Here is a 16729-nt window from a genome sequence, read left to right on the forward strand (position 1 = left end):
CAAGATCAAGGTGCCATCAGGGTTGGTTTCTGATATGGACTCTCTTTCTGGGTTGCAGATGGCTGACTTCTCACCATTGTGTGCTCACACAACCTTTCCTCTGTCCTTATGTGGAGAGAGAGCACGCGCTCTCATGTCTCTTAACCTATGAGTTTTGGGGAGGACACAGTTCAGTCCGTTACACTACCCCAGACTAAAGCACATGAGCCGCTAGTTGTCTCTGAATAAGGCAATGGCATGGTAAAGCCAATGTTTGGAGGAGATTAATGTAGCCTTGGTGTATAGGATACTTAGGCAATGTCTAGAAAGCTTTCTTCATATTAGTTCTTCTTTTGTTTTGTTAAAAAATGTTCTTTCTAATCTCTTTCCTTTCCTTTTCCATTCTGTTTTTGTTTTTAGGGATCTGTTTGAGATTCTTCGTGATCAATTAGAAATGTGTCTTTTCAGGCTATCAGCCTGTAAAGTATACTCCAGGAAAATGGACCGTGGGTGTGAAACTATAGGAAGAGTAGGGTTCAGATTTTACTGGGTGAATCTGGCTAACAATGCCGATTCCAGAGAAGCTCAGAGTTTCAGTGGCTGGTACTTTTACCCGAAGAATGAGGAACAGAATGCTTTTCAGAGTGCTTCCCTCTACTTTCTACAACGAAACCCCCAGATGGTGTTTGAATTCCATTAATGCAGGTTTTCCCCTCGACGTCTTTCACTGCTGTGGCTATTCTGGATGATTTAACCACATTCTTCCTATCCAGTCTTTGAATGTGGGTGGAGCATCTCTCATCTCCAACTGATGTAGGGTCATCTGTCATCGGTGTGTTCCCCGCCCCCACAGGGTTAGTGGTTCTTTTTTCAGGGCCATCATATTTCTCTGATTTATGACTGTCCAAGCCCTTCCTTCTATGGTCCTGTAGCATCTGTCTTCTCCCATCCCTGCAATATCTTTCCGATTCCACAGAATTTCAAAACCAATGTGCTCTCTCACAGCCAAGCATAGTTCTGAATGCATGAGTGGAAGCTGAATGAATGAGAAACAGATTTTTTAATTTGTAGAGGGCAGTAGCTCATGTCCTCAGGGAATATGAAATAGTTCTGTGGTGCCCATGTACACCACCCTGAGAGTACCCGGTCTATGAAAACTCACAAAATAAGTGAAGAATTATGTAAAGAACATTGTTCATTTATTATGAGCTTTTGTTATTGCAGAATTTAAACATGTAATTTATATTACCCACTTTAAAGGAGGAACTTGAGTAAATTTACATATATTTGAAAAGCTGAGAATTAAGAACATCGTTAAAGGTCAAAAGTTAACTGGACATTTTAGAACCTAATTGTACTGAAATGTCTTTTTTTCCTCCCAAATTTATTTTTTTTTAAAGATTTTTTGTAAACTCATTAACTGAGTCTGGTGTAAAATAGATCTTCGTGAAAACCAAGTGAAACAGCTGTAGATTTAACTCCTATTTGTATTTAGTATACGTTTATATTAAATAACATTCATTCACTTGATTATAATAGGCTTCCTAGGTGGCGATAGTGGTAAAGAACCTGCCTGCCAGTTCAAGAGACATGAAATGCAGGTTCGATCCCTGGGTCAGGAAGATCCTCTGTAGGAGGGCGTGGCAACTCACTCCAGTCTTGCCTGGAGAATCCCATGAACAGAGGAGCCTGATAGGCTACAGTCCATAGGTCGCAAACAATAGGACATGACAGGCAATTTAGCATGAATTTGGCATGAAGGCACCCATCTAATTATAAATAGGAAACATAATTTCTATAGACTAGTGACATTTTAGTGGTAGTGACATTTTAGTGGTAAAGTAGGGGAAAATGGAGAAGGCAATGGCACCCCACTCCAGTACTCTTGCCTGGAAAATCCATGAACGGAGGAGCCTGGTTGGCTGCAGTCCATGGGGTCGCTAAGAGTCGGACACGACTAAGCGACTTCACTTTCACTTTTTACTTTCATACATTGGAGAAGGAAATGGCAACCCACTCCAGTGTTCTTGCCTGGAGAATCCCAGGCACGGGGGAGCCTGGTGGGCTGCCGTCTATGGGGTCACCCAGAGTCGGACACGGCTGAAGCGACTTAGCAGCAGCAGCAGCAGGGGAAAATAGAAGAGTTATCCTTATGTAGGATTTTTTTTCAGGGACTTCCGGAGTGGCACAGGCAGTAAAAAATCTGCCTGCAATACAGGAGACCCGGGTTTGATTCCTGGGTTGGGAAAATCCCTTGGAAAAGGAAATGGCAGCCCACTCTAGTATTCTTGCCTGGAGAATTCCATTGGCAGAGGAGCCTTATGGGCTACAATCTGTTGCAAAGAGTTGGACAAAAGTGAAGCAGCAACATCAGGGTTTTTTCAAGCTGCAGGAATTTCTTCCAGAGACCTATCTACATATTTCTAGGACAGCTCCCCCACTTCTCCCAGCCAAGGTAGAAACTCAGTTATCCTACTCTGGTTGCCTTGGAGCTGGGAAAAAAAATACATAATAATAGCCGCTAGGACTGAATTGTGGTCCCCTTTTCCCCACTTCTAGTTCTTATGCTAAAATCCTAACCTCCAATGTGATTGTATTTGGAGACAGGGCTTTGAAGAGGTAATTAATGTTATGTGACCTTAAGGGTGGAGCCCTAACCTGAAATAATGTGCAGGTTTATAAGAAGAGAAAGAGAGATTTCTCTCTCTTCTCCCATCATATGAGAACACCACAGGAAGGCAGCTGTCTATAAGCCAGGAGAGCTCTCACCAGAAACCGTATTAAATCACAGCCTGGTCTTGACTTAGCCTCCAGAACTGGTGGTATTCGTTTTGGCAGCCTACGCAGAAGATAGCGACTATTACTATGGAAAATTTAGGAAAACTGCAAAACTGTATGAAACCATATGAATCTGTTGTAATTAATATGAAATATTGGATTATTTGAAGAATAGATTATTGTTCTATTTTCTAATTGTAGAACAGCATACAGTCATTTTTGCATTAAAATTAGAAACAGAAAAAGCACCAAGAAGGAAATGAAAATTCTGACTCCCACAAATAACCACAATTGTTATAATTTTAGTAGATCTATTCGCATGGTTTCTATATATTTATACATTTGTTTGCCATTGTCATCAGGTTAGATTACATTAATATGTGTAATTATTCATCAAACAAGCTCGTGTAACTTTTTGCCTGCATAATTTAATATTCTTTATCAAAACATTATTTTCAATGGCATTATCATGTTCTATTAAATGGTTGGATTATTACTTACTCATCCAGTTTTCTATTGTTTGCCATTTAGATTGTTTCTAATTTTGCTATCATAAAACATAATCCAAATAACTAACTACACGTAAGTCCTTTTAAAATTTCTGATTATCTCTGCCAAATAAATTCTTAGAAGAATTTCTAGGTCAAATTATGTAGATGTGTTGGAGAATTTTGACAGCTATCACCAGATTGTTTTCTAGGAATATTTCAGCACCTGATGCTCCCACAAGTTTGAATGAGAGTTCCTACTAACATGCTGTTTACATGAGTAATCAACAATGCTAATTGCAGCCACTTAGAAATATGTATTTGCAAGTTGACAGGAGAGAATGTTATATCTGTTTCAATTTATATGTCTTTAATTACTTGTAACAGTGATTTTTATTTGTTTTGCTTTGTTTTTACCATTTATTAGTACTCTGTGAATATTTTTCACACTAATATAAATTTTCTTCTTCTATGACAATAAGCTATGCATAACTTTGTCAGATTTATTATAACAAATTTCCAATTTGCCATGTTGTCTGAGAGATTTTTTAATGTGCAGAAATTAATGTATTTTTAAAGTTTGTTCTTAATTTTTCAAGTTCCAATAGTATTTTACTATCCTTATATAAGACTTCCCTGGTCGCTCAGATGGTAAAGAATCTCCTGCAATGTAGGAGACCTGGGTTTGATCTCTGGCTCAGGAAAATTCCCTGTAAAAGGTAATGGCTACCCATTCCAATATCTTGCCTGGAGAATTCCATGGATAGAGGAGCCTGGTAGACTACAGTTCATGGTGTTGCAAAGAGTCAAACACAACTGGGCGACTTTCACTGTTTCGTGTCATAAGAGACACAGATGTATAGAACAGTCTTTTGGACTCTGTGGGAGAGGGCGAGGGTGGGATGATTTGGGAGAATGGCATTGAAACATGTATAATATCATATGTGAAACAAATCACCTGTCCAGGTTCCATGCAGGATACAGGCTGCTCGGGGCTGGTGCACTGCGATGACCCAGAGGGATGGAATGGGGAGGGACGGGGGAGGGGGGTTCAGGATGGGGAACACATGTACACCCATGGTGGATTCATGTCAGTGTATGGCAAAACCAATACAATAGTGTGAAGTAATTAGCCTCCAATTAAAATAAATAAATTTATATTAAATAATAATAATAAAATAAAAACAGACTAAAAAATTCATCTGATTTTTTCTTAAGATTTTTATAATCTTACTTTTTAAACTGTGTAAAACTTTTTTCTGGTGTAAAATTTGAGTGAAGCTATTTTCTCTGCCTTATTTGGGGCTTAAAATTACTATCTCAGCCCTACTTACCGAATAATCATTTTTGTTCTTCCCACTGAGTTGGAATACAAACTTTATGGTTATATATACTGAATGCCTATTAGCGTCTTCTTTTAAGCTATCTGATACTTTTAGAATTATTATAGCTTTAATATATTTTAAAATCTGATAGGAGTTTCCTATTGTTGTACTTTTCAGTTTTTACTTAATTATCTTTGCCTGGTGGTATTTTTTTTTAATTTTATTTTATTTTTAGACTTTACATAACTGTATTAGTTTTGCCAAATATCAAAATGAATCCGCCACAGGTATACATGTGTTCCCCATCCCGAACCCCCCTCCCTCCTCCCTCCCCATTCCATCCCTCTGGGTCGTCCCAGTGCACCAGCCCCAAGCATCCAGTATCATGCATCGAACCTGGACTGGCAACTCATTTCATACATGATATTTTACATGTTTCAATGCCATTCTCCCAAATCTTCCCACCCTCTCCCTCTCTGGTGGTATTTTTTAAAATTTCATTTATGTATTCATTTGTTTTGGCTGTTCTGAGTCTGTGGCTATTGCTGCCCAGGCTTGTCTCTAGTTGTGGCAAGTAGGGGCTACTCTCTAGTTAAGGCGCGTGGCCTTCTCACTGAGGCGGCTTCTGTTGCAGAGCACGGCTTCTAGTGCATGTGGGCTTCAGTCGTTTCAGCCTGTGGGCTCAGTCGTTAGTTTCCTGGGCTCTAGAGCACAGGCTCAATACACGGTTTAGTTGCTCCATATAATGAGAAACCTTCCCAGAGTGGGGATTGAATTCATTTCTCCTGCATTGGCAGGCAGATTCTTTACCACTGAGCCACCACGGAAGCCCTGTTGATTTTTCTAGTTGACTTTTGTAATTGCACCTCAACACCCTAAAATCATCCTACAAAGTTTTGACTAGAGCTGTGTTAGGCTATTACTTTCATAAGAATCGACACCTTTTAGAATATTCGATCTTTGCAGCCAGATTGAATTGTGTGACATTGTTTTATATATATAAATATTTTTGTCCTTCAATAAAAATTTAAAATTTTTATAAGGGCCTAATATTTTAAATTAATTGTCGCTCTGAGTAGCTTTGATGTTGGAATGAACTTCCCCCACTGTATTTCTTAAATACATATCTTTGGTGAACAGCAACAAAAAACAATCAATGATTTATAATTTATTTTGTGCTTGACAACTTTATTAAGCATTCTTTTTGTTAATTTCTCATCCATTTCCATAAATTTTCTAAGAATGATATCATATTAAGTTCCTCTGGTGATGATTTTACCTATTCTTTCAGAACTATTTCTTTTATTTTGATTTTGTTTTATTGTATTGATTAATTAAAAGATGCTTGCTCCTCGGAAGAAAAGCTATGACAAAACTTGACAGTGTATTTAAAAAGCAGAGACATCCTTTTGCTGATGAAGGTCCATAGAGTCAAAGCTATGGTTTTTCCAGTAGTCATGTATGGACATGAAAGTTGGACCATAAAGGAGGCTGAGTCCCGAAGAATTACTGCTTTAGAACTCTGGTGCTGGTGAAGACTATTGAGAGTTCCTGATGCTGGGAAAGAATGAGTGCAGGAGGAGGAACGGGCAACAGAGGATGAGGTGGTTGGATGGCATCACTGACTCAATGGACATCAGTTTGAACAAACTCTGGGAGATAATGAAGGACAAGGACGCATGGTATGCTTCAGTCCAAGTAGCTGCAAAGAATTGGATACGACTGATGACTGAACAACAACAAAAATAGTAGTAAAAATAAATATCCTTCAGTTCAGTTCAGTCGCTCAGTTATGTCCAACTCTTTGCGGCCCCATGGACTGCAGTACACCAGGCCTCCCTGTCCATCACCAACTCCTGGAGTTTATTAAAACTTATGTCCATTGAGCCGGTGATGCCATGAAGCCATCTCATCTTCTGTCACCCCCTTCTTCTCCCACCTTCAATCTTTCCCAGAATCAGGGTCTTTTCCAATGAGTCAGTTCTTTGCATCAGATGCCCAAAGTATTGGAGTTTCAGCTTCAGCATCAGTTCTTACAATGAATATTCAGGACTGATTTCCTTTGGGATGGACTGGTTGGATCTCCTTGCAGTCCAAGGGACTCTCAAGAGTCTTCTCCAATTGATATTCAAAAGCATCAATTTTTTTGGTGCTCAGCTTTCTTTATAGTCCATCTCTCACATCCATACATGACTACTGGAAAAACCATAGCTTTGACTAGATGGACCTTTGTTGGTAAAGTAATGTCTCTGCTTTTTAATGTGATGTCCACTTTTCCTCCAAGGAGCATGTGTCTTTTAATTTCATGGCTGCAGTCACCATCTTTAGTGATTCTGGAGCCCCGAAAAATAAAGTCTGCCACTGTTTCCATTATTTCCCCATCTATTTGTGATGAAGTGATGGGACCACATGCCATGATCTTCATTTTCTAAATGTTGAGTTTTAAGTCAACTTTTTCACTCTCCTCTTTCACTTTCATCAAGAGGCTCTTTAGTTCTTCTTTGCTTTCTGCCATAAGGGTGGTGTCATCTGCATATCTGAGATTATTGATATTTCTCCCAGCAATCTTGATTCTAGCTTATGCTTCTTCCAGCCCAGCATTTCTCATGATGTACTCTGCATATAAGTTAAATAAGCAGGGTGACAATATACAGCCTTGGCATACTCCTTTCGTGATTTGGAACCAGTCTGTTGTTCCATATCCAGTTCTAACTGATGTTTCTTGACTTGCATACAGATTTCTCAGGAGGTAGGTCAGGTGGTCTGGTATTCCCATCTCTTGTAGAATTTTCCACAGTGTGTTGTGATCCACACAGTCAAAGGTTTTGGCATAGTCAATAAAGCAGACGTAGATGGTTTTCTGGAACTCTCTTGCTTTTTCAATGATCCACTGGATGTTGTCAATTTGATCTCTGGTTCTTCTGCCTTTTCTAAATCCAGCTTGAACATCTGGAAGTTCATGGTTCGTGTACTGCTGAAGCCTGACTTGAGGCAGAACTTGATAGAGTTCTTCAGGCACTCTATCAGATCTAACCCCTTGAATCTATTTGTCACTTCTACTGTATAATCACAGGTGATTTGATTTAGGTCATACCTGAATGGTCTGGTGGTTTTCCCTACTTTCTTAAATTTCAGTCTGATTTTGGCAAAAAGTTCATGATCTGAGCCACAATCCGCTCCCAGTCTTGTTTTTGCTGACTGTGTAGAGCTTCTCCATCTTTGGCTGCAAGGAATATAAATCAGTCGATTTTGGCATTGACCATCTGGTGATGTCCACGTGTAGAATCTTCTCTTGTATTGTTGGAAGAGGGTGTTTGTTATGACCAGTGCATTCTCTTGGCAAAATTCTGTTAGCCTTTCAACTGCTTCGTTTTGTACTCCAAGGCAAAATTTGCCTGTTACTCCATGTATCTCTTGACTTCCTACTTTTTTGGGTGTTAGTTCTAGAAGGTCTTAAATATTCTTAATGATGGAAAAAAGAAGAAACAGGATCTTTTCCCCTCCATAAATAGAAAGTTGGAATGCTTTGTTTTTTGATTTTTCCTTTTCCATGTCCCTTTTTAGTGATGTTTTACATTTTTACTTTCCCTATAAAGACTTATTTTAAAAGTTTAAATTGATTTATTTTCTAACCATTTTTTATAACAGTTGTATCATGTTCTAGTGATCTTCCTGCTTAATATGAGTCATTTTATACCATGACTTTTCCATAGTGAAAGAATTTCATTCTTTTTTTTTAATAATCTGAAATGTATCTGAGCGATATGTTTTCTGAATTTTTCTACATATAAGAATATCTTTTGTTTCCTGTAACCAAAGTAATAATTTAGCTGGAAACTGAATTCTTACACTGAAACCTTTTCCCCTAAAAGGTTCATTTTCTTTAGTAGTCAGTGTTGCAGAAAACAGGTCTAAACATAACTGAATTTTCCCCCCTTGTCTGAAATTCTTATTTTTAACCCAGTTAAAGTTAAATATTAGTCATTTTTTCATTAACTTTGCCATATCTTGGGTTAACCTATTTGATATGAAGACATGTTTGAAAAAAGAGGATTTTCTTCTGTGTTTTTTTTTTTAATAATTCCTTAAATTTATATATTCTGAATTCTTCTCCACTAATATAGGTTTAATATCTGATGTCCTGATGTGACAAATGTTTAACTTTTCTCTTATAAATTTTGTCTTATTCTTCCTCTATATCCTAGGAGATTTTCTCAACTTGATTTTCTATAATATTCAGTCTGCTTTTTTTCTGTTTTAAAGACAGAGTTTAATTCTACTGCTGAATCTTTCATTTTGTTGCCTCTCATTCAGCTCTCTATTCATATCAATTTAAAACTCTGTTTCTTCTCTTACCAGCTGTGTGACCTTGGTTATGATATTTAGCCTCTCTCTTCTCCATTTTTCTCACCAAGAAAAAGAGGATCATAATTATTCCCACAAAATAAAATTAGATTATCCTTAGAAACTTTTAAATAAGTTTCTAGCCCATAGAAATGTGCCAGTAAATTTAAACTGCTATTATGATGATCATCATCACCATCACCATCATTATCTCTGCCTGTGTCTCAGCAATGCTCCTTTCCTTTAAGCTGTGGTCATCTCACTTCTCTGTGTGTGTGTGTCTGTGGAAGTCATATTTTATTAAAATTGGGGGAGCACAATACAGATACTCTAAAATGTATCTGTGCTCTAAATCTTTTTAAAAAACCTCTTCACCTTGTGTACAGATACTGTTTATGTTATAGAATATTTTCACAATCCTCTTATTGCTGAGGTTCATTTTTCTATTTATATCTCCGTGTACAAGGAGAGCTCTATTGACAGGAGACACTAGTTCTCTTTTGTTCCCCTAAATTTTGACTTGGGAGCTGTAGGATCCTCCTGTAGATCCTGAATCAGAATCAAATTGCTGCTGACTGGCTATTATTCAGCAAGGGGTATAGGACTGCATTTAAGTCTTTCCTCCCACTGCTCCTGTCTGACTACCTCCTCTACAATGGGAATGTATTCTGGGATAATTTCTGTTACTGCTCAATTCAGGGCATCCATCCCTTGCTCAAAATACTGGGTGAAAAATTCAGTCTCTGAATTGTATGATCTCATGCAATAGAGAGATTGTCTCTTGTCTTCCTTCATATTTCTAAACCATTTTCCAGAAGCAAGATGCCATAAGTTGCCCAGGTCTACAACTGAATTGCTGTGAGTTGTAGCCCCTAATTTGATGTATAAAAAGAAGTATTAGGTGACTGGGGCTCATGCGAACCTGGCTCTTTCATTTTGGGAGAGCTGCTGTCCGGCCTGGATGATAGGTAAAAGTCATACAAGCAAGGTGTGTGGAAATTTCTTACTTTCCTCCTGCTTGCTTATATGTTCTGTCTTAACGTCTTATGCACACTGATGGAACCACCCTTAGGGGTCTGGCAACAGGTTCAGTGATCTTTTTTAAAACTGTTGACACTTTGCATCTGTGCATGTGTTTTTTTACTGTTTCAAGGAAAATTGAAAGAAATTGAATTAGGCTCTAACAGATAGATTTTTAATTTACCAATTAAAAAAAAAAAACCTTTGATGATAATAGAGTCATAGAATCCAAGAGGTATTAGACCAAAACTTTGATTTTATAGTTGAAGAGACTCTTTCGTAGGCACATTGCCTGACTTGTTTGAGGTCAGACAAAGGCCAGAGCCAGGCCAGTGCTTTTGTCCTTCTAGCGCTGTGCTCATTGGAAAAAAAAAAATATTGAGCTATTCTCACAAATCTAGATTCTTCAAGTCAAGATCTTTCACACTGAGCCATTTCTTAAACAGCAAGGAGTCTCTTCTGTATGGAAAAATAGAGAACAATGTAACTTATATGCAGAGTACGTCATGAGAAACGCTGGGCTGGATGAAGCACAAGCTGGAATCAGGATTGCTGGGAGAAATATCAATAATCTTAGATATGCAGATGACACCACCCTTATGGCAGAAAGCTAAGAAGAACTAAAGAGCCTCTTGAGGAAAATAAAAGAGGAGAGTGAAAAAGTTGGCTTAAAATTCAACATTCAGAAAACTAAGATCATGGCATCAAGTCCCATCACTTCATGACAAATAGGGAAACAATGGAAACAGTGGCAGACTTTATTTTTTTGGGCTCCAAAATCACTGCTGATGGTGACTGCAGCCATGAAATTAAAAGATGCTTACTCCTTGGAAGGAAAGTTATGGCCAACCTAGACAGCACATTAAAAAGCAGAGACATTACTTTGTCAACAAAGTTCTGTCTAGTCAAGGCTATGGTTTTTCCGTTGGTCATGTATGGATGTGAGAGTTGGACTGTAAAGAAAGCTGAGTGCTGAAAAATTGATGCTTTTGAACTGTTGTGTTGGAGAAGACTTTTGAGAGTCCCTTGGACTGCAGGAGATCCAACCAGTCCATCCTAAAGGAGGTCAGTCCTGAGTGTTCATTGAAAGGACTGATGTTGAAGCTGAAACTCCAATACTTTGGTCACCTGATGCAAAGAACTGACTAATTTGAAAAGACCCTGATGCTGGAAAGATTGAAGGCAGGAGGAGAAGGGGATGACAGAGGGTGAGATGGTTGGATGGCATCACTGACTCAATGGACATGAGTTTGAGTAAACTCTGGGAGTTGGTGATGGACAGGGAGGCCTGGCGTGCTGTGGTTCATGGGGTCTCAAAGAGTCAGACACAACTGAGCAACTGAACTGAACTGAAGAGAACAAGAAGGACGAATCCACTGACAAGCACTGAAGTTCCTCACTGTCTAACCGCATTAGGGAACATTTGTAAACCCTTCTCATCTCCTTCTATACCTCTTTCTTTTCTTTTTAAATTTTTATCAGAGTATAGCTGATTTACACTGTGGTGTTAGTTTCAGGTATACAGCAAAGTGAATCAGGGCATATACATATATCCACTCTTTTTTTTTCTAAGATTCTTTTCCCATATAGGTCATTACAGAGTATTGAGTAGAGTTCCCTTTGCTACACAGTATACCTCTTTCTAGCAATTATAAATAAAATGAATACTTATATCATGATAATAGTTCTCTTCAAGGAGTTGATTCTTTAATATATAAACATGTTGTGACATCCCACACCCACCCAGCATGTGTCTCTTTGTGTTTCAGCTGCTGAATGACTGCTCCTCTCGTCTCAAGCTGGCCCACCCGGCCAGAGCACTGTACACCCCTGACGGAGAGCCAATTCACTCCTGGGATGACATAGAGCGAGACATGGTCATCTGTGTGTCTACAGGGCGTAGCTTTAGAACTCAGCAAGGTATGAGTGATGATTTATTTTCCATCATGTTTTTGAAGAATTAAAGCATTCACTTGTTTCTTCAAAGAGCTTTTTTTTTAACTGAATTTTATATCCCATCATGATGATTTTTAATGACTATCCTACTCCACACTTTTGTATGCCATATTACTAAAGTTAAATTCCATGTATTTATTTGTTGGAAGCTTACTGTTGACACTGTTTGATCTAAAGCATTCAATGAAAGTTCTGTTAGTCTTGAGTTTTATCCAAGGGGCTTTAGTTGTAGAAATTCTAAAAGGCCTTCTTTGAAGGTATTCATTTTTTAGCATGCACCCTGAGGAAAGTCAGGCATCCTTGATTTCCTACTTTGCAAGTTATTTAAAACTTAATGCTTCTTTAAAAAACAAATATACACTTTACAGATTTATTTTGTTTACTAATAAGTAAATATATGCTTGTTTATTATCTTGTCTATATTTCAATAATTTTTTTGATAAATGTTAGAAATGGAAGAGAACATAACATTTGGTATTAAACCAATTCTTGTCTTTCATCCTACTTATCCTGAGGAATTTAAAACCCCTTTCTGGGGTAGGTCTACATTAACAAAGACAGAATTTTCAGGATATCCTGAAAAACATTGATAACATTTTAAAGGAAATCAGAAGATTCAGGAGACATCCATAGCAGTCCAGTGGTTAAGACTCTGTGCTTCCACTGCAGGGGGCACAGGTCAATCCTTGGTCCAGGGAACTAGGATCTCACATGCCACGTGATGTGGGAAAAAAAAACAGAAATGAATTACCTGGGATTTTAAAAATAATGAATGTTAGGTTATCTCTTTTAAAAGCCACCATAAAATTATTATTCAGTTCAGTTCAGTTCAGTCGCTCAGTCGTGTCTGACTCTGAGACCCCATGAATCGCAGCACACCAGGCCTCCCTGTCCATCACCAACTTCGGGAGTTCACTCAAACTCATGTCCATCGAGTCGGTGATGCCATCCAGCCATCTCATCCTCTGTCATCCCCTTCTCCTCCTGCCCCCAACCCCTCCCAGAATCAGGGTCTTTTCCAATGAGTTACCTCTTCACATGAGATGGCCAAAGTACTGGAGTTTCAGCTTTAGCATCAGTCCTTCCAATGAACACCCAGGACTATCTCCTTTAGGATGGACTGGTTGGACCTCCTTGCAGTCCAAGGGACTCTCAAGAATCTTCTCCAACACCACATTTCAAAAGCATCAATTCTTCAGCGCTCAGCTTTCTTCACAGTCCAACTCTCACATCCATACATGACCACTGGAAAAACTATAGCCTTGACTAGATGGACCTATGTCATATATAAGATATATAAACCAAAAAATTTTACAACAGTTGCAATCCTATCTTTACACTTAGCCTAAAAAGGGCAAAAATATGGGAATGAAAACTAAAATGCAGGAAGACAAGGAATTATTGAGATGCCTAACACTATTCTGAGGATACCACACAGATTCCCCCAGCACCATCCTACATCAAAGAAGGGCATTAATCTTTATATTCTTTGTATTTGTCCCCATCATTCACCATTACATCTCACCCTAGTTCTTGGTGACCCTCATTACATAATTATTTAGAAGAATTACTTAGAATGAACCAGTGATGTTGTTCTTAACAGGAAGTACTAATTGACAGCTTTCTGTATTCTATAGCCAATAAAAGAAGTGTAAGCCAGGTTTCCTTCCCTGAAAGAGTTTTGGATCTAGTTAAGTATATGAACACACTTGAAGTAATTGAATAGTAAGTGGTGTGGTAGAAGGTACCTTCCTAGTCCTTTCGTTATTTATGCTTAATCTTTCGTACTCTTGGGATGGCCTTCTGTTGCTTGGACCTCACCCTCCTGGCCCCACTGTATTCACTGGGCCTTTCAGATAAATAACAGGCAACCTAGCCAGCTGCTGCTGCTGCTGCTAAGTTGCTTCAGTCGTGTCCGACTCTGCGACCCCAGAGACGGCAGCCCACCAGGCTCCCCCGTCCCTGGGATTCTCCAGGCAAGAACACTGGAGTGGGTTGCCATTTCCTTCTCCAATGCATGAAAGTGAAAAGTGAAAGTGAAGTAGCTCAGTCGTGTCCAACTCCTAGTGACCCCATGGACTGCAGCCCACCAGGCTCCTCCGTCCATGGGATTTGCCAGGCAAGAGTACTGGAATGGGTTGCCACTGCCTTCTCCAACCTATCCAGAGAGGTATCCAAAACACAGAGAGAAATGTAGGCTACCTTCCCAGAAGCAAGCTTGTTACCCATAAAAACTGCAAAAAAAAAAAAAAGAGAAAACTGAAAATGCAAACATTACTCTTCCTACCATTTTCTTCCTTATTAGCTCTGTACACCTTTGACAAGGCTATATAGACATTCATTTTTGCGTCTTCAATTCTTTAACCACATCGATTACTATGATGTGAAAGAGCTGTTTCTTCTCCTCTTAAAATGGGTCCTCATATTCCTTTAATGGTGAAAGTGTTAGTGGTTTCCCTAGTTGTCTAAGATCTTTTCAGTGGGTGATATATGTTCTAGAAAATCTAACTGATAGCAGACAGTCTAACTTAGTTGCTATTAGAAAGTTATTTTATTATATGAAGTGCCATTTTATTGTTTTTCCTGAAATAATTAAATGAGAAATAATCATTTGGTAGAAATCTAAACACTGAGAATGCTTTAAAAAAGAGAGAGAAATGCTACTAGCATATATATATATATATACATGTATATATATAGACTCTTGTGAAGGGACATTTAATGAATCATGCTGTTCATAATTTGACTTAAGTATGTAGTAGGAAATAAGGCAGCTTGGGACTTTCAAAACTAAACGCCTAATAAGAACTTATTTTATGTACTATAATGTAAAAACATTCAGCATGTGAAAGTCACCAAAGAATCACATTTGGTCTTTGAAAAATGGATTTGTTTTGGCAAAACAAATCAGACACTGTTAGAATGGTGTCTTTCACACAAACCCCTAACAAAATTAAAAGAGTGCTTTATGCCATTTGCCTTCAACTCTGAACACGGTTCTCAATGCTGTGTTTACCATCTTTTCAGTGGGCTCAATTTTTAGACCACTTCTAGGTTAGCTTCCAATTCAGGCTTTATAAAAAGCTTGGAAGGAAGCCCTCTCTAGCAACTGCCATTCTGTAGAAATCCAAAGAATGTTAACACATATCTGATGTGATAAGCAAGTCAAGTGTGTAATGAGAGAGTCTGGCGTGGGAGTCGAGGGTTTCTGAAGGATCTTCGAGTTTTTCATCATCCTGAACTTTTAATTATTTGCTATAAATACATTGACTTATCTCTCGAAATAATTTTTTTTAACAGAGTTAAAGCAACTGGTGGAGATCAGAGCAAATTATGCCCGAATCTGCAGGCAGCGGGGCCCTCCAGCCACAGACATCGTGCTGTCGCCATCCACAAAGCTGCATTCCCTGGTGCCTTCACACCCTGAAGTCCTGGCGGAGCCCTCCTAGTTTGGGCTGTGCTTCACTGGGATAGGTGTGTGGGCATACTTATGTGTTTGCTAGGATGGGACATGATGACTAGTCATCGTTCTTAATTTTATACCATCTCCTTTAAACATTATACCCTCTCCATTTTACACAGTGGCATTTGATGCCTCAAATCTGTTCTTAGAAAGACAGCAAAACTCGACAAAGCAATGACAGTAAACTATCTTAGGTGTATTTTCTCCCAGGGAAAGAAAAAGGAAAATATTTGTTATTACTGAAAAATAGTTTTGTGGGATCAAATAGCATATATTATTATATATATATACTTTTTTCTTCTTATATATAATTTGATAATAAAATAGACTGACGATTGTAGTGTGTGTATATATATTTACATATGTATTTAAATTTAGTAGGATCAAGAGTAGTATATGTACTATATATATATAAATAATTTTATATTATTCATTGTACATTGGGCTTCCCTGGTGGATCAGCGGTAGAGGAACTGCCTCTCATTGCAGGAGATGTGGGTTCGATTCCTGCATCTGGAATATTCCTTGGAGAAGGAAATGGCAACCCATTCTAATATTCCTCCCTGAGAAATCCCATGGACAGAGGAGCCTGGCAGGATACAGTCCATGGGGTCACAAAGAATCAGACATGGTGTAGTGACTAAACAACAACAACAAAATATTTTATTATTCTTATATATAATTTGATAATAAAATAGACTGATAATTGTAGTGTGTGTGTATATATATATATATAGTTATATTTAGTAGGGTCAAGTAGTATATGTACTATATATAAAAATAATTTTATATTACATATATAAATTATATATATATATACAATTTGATAGTAACAAAGACTCTTTGACTACCTAATGCTAAATTTGAGTCAAACTGACATTTTTCTGGCTCAGCCACTTTATTTTTCAAGTTTCCATGTTAAAATCCTACATTTGTTAAATGAAAATGAAATGGCTGGTGGCCACCAAACCCCACATGAATTGCTTTTTCCTCTTCCCACTTCCCCTCAGTTTGGCCTGTGGTAATAGGACTCCTCATGAGCGCAGCTAGATGTTATTCACAGAGTGAAGCTGCATCATTTCTGACGTAAGCTCAGTAACCAAAAGCCGTGGACTGTGTCCTGAATACCGAAACTTAGGGAAAGGATATATGTACCAGTTGAAGGAAAAAAATCATGTGAGGGTTCAGGATGGGGAACACATGTATACCTGTGGCAGATTCATTTTGATATTTGGCAAAACTAATACAATTATGTAAAGTTTAAAAATAAAATAAAATTAAAAAAAAATCATGTGAGGATTTTTCTTAAGGGGTCAAGGGAGATCCTTAGCAATCGTATGTAACAATACCACAGGAAGATAACTTACCTTTTAATT

General features: G+C 38.2%; 1 protein-coding gene across 1 annotated transcript in view; it reads left to right on the forward strand.

Annotated features, from left to right (window-relative positions):
• Nucleotides 1-15791, forward strand: part of DCDC1 (doublecortin domain containing 1) — a 469967-nt gene extending 454176 nt beyond the window's left edge. Inside the window, exons 37-38 of the mRNA XM_006060826.3 lie at nucleotides 11704-11854; nucleotides 15191-15791. Coding sequence (XP_006060888.3) covers nucleotides 11704-11854; nucleotides 15191-15339 — 300 coding nt within the window. The 3' untranslated portion in view covers nucleotides 15340-15791. The remainder of the gene's footprint in view (nucleotides 1-11703; nucleotides 11855-15190) is intronic.
• Nucleotides 15792-16729: the final 938 nt, after the last annotated feature.

Source organism: Bubalus bubalis, chromosome 16 (assembly GCF_019923935.1).
Source record: "Bubalus bubalis isolate 160015118507 breed Murrah chromosome 16, NDDB_SH_1, whole genome shotgun sequence".
NCBI classification, from domain to species: domain Eukaryota; kingdom Metazoa; phylum Chordata; class Mammalia; order Artiodactyla; family Bovidae; genus Bubalus; species Bubalus bubalis.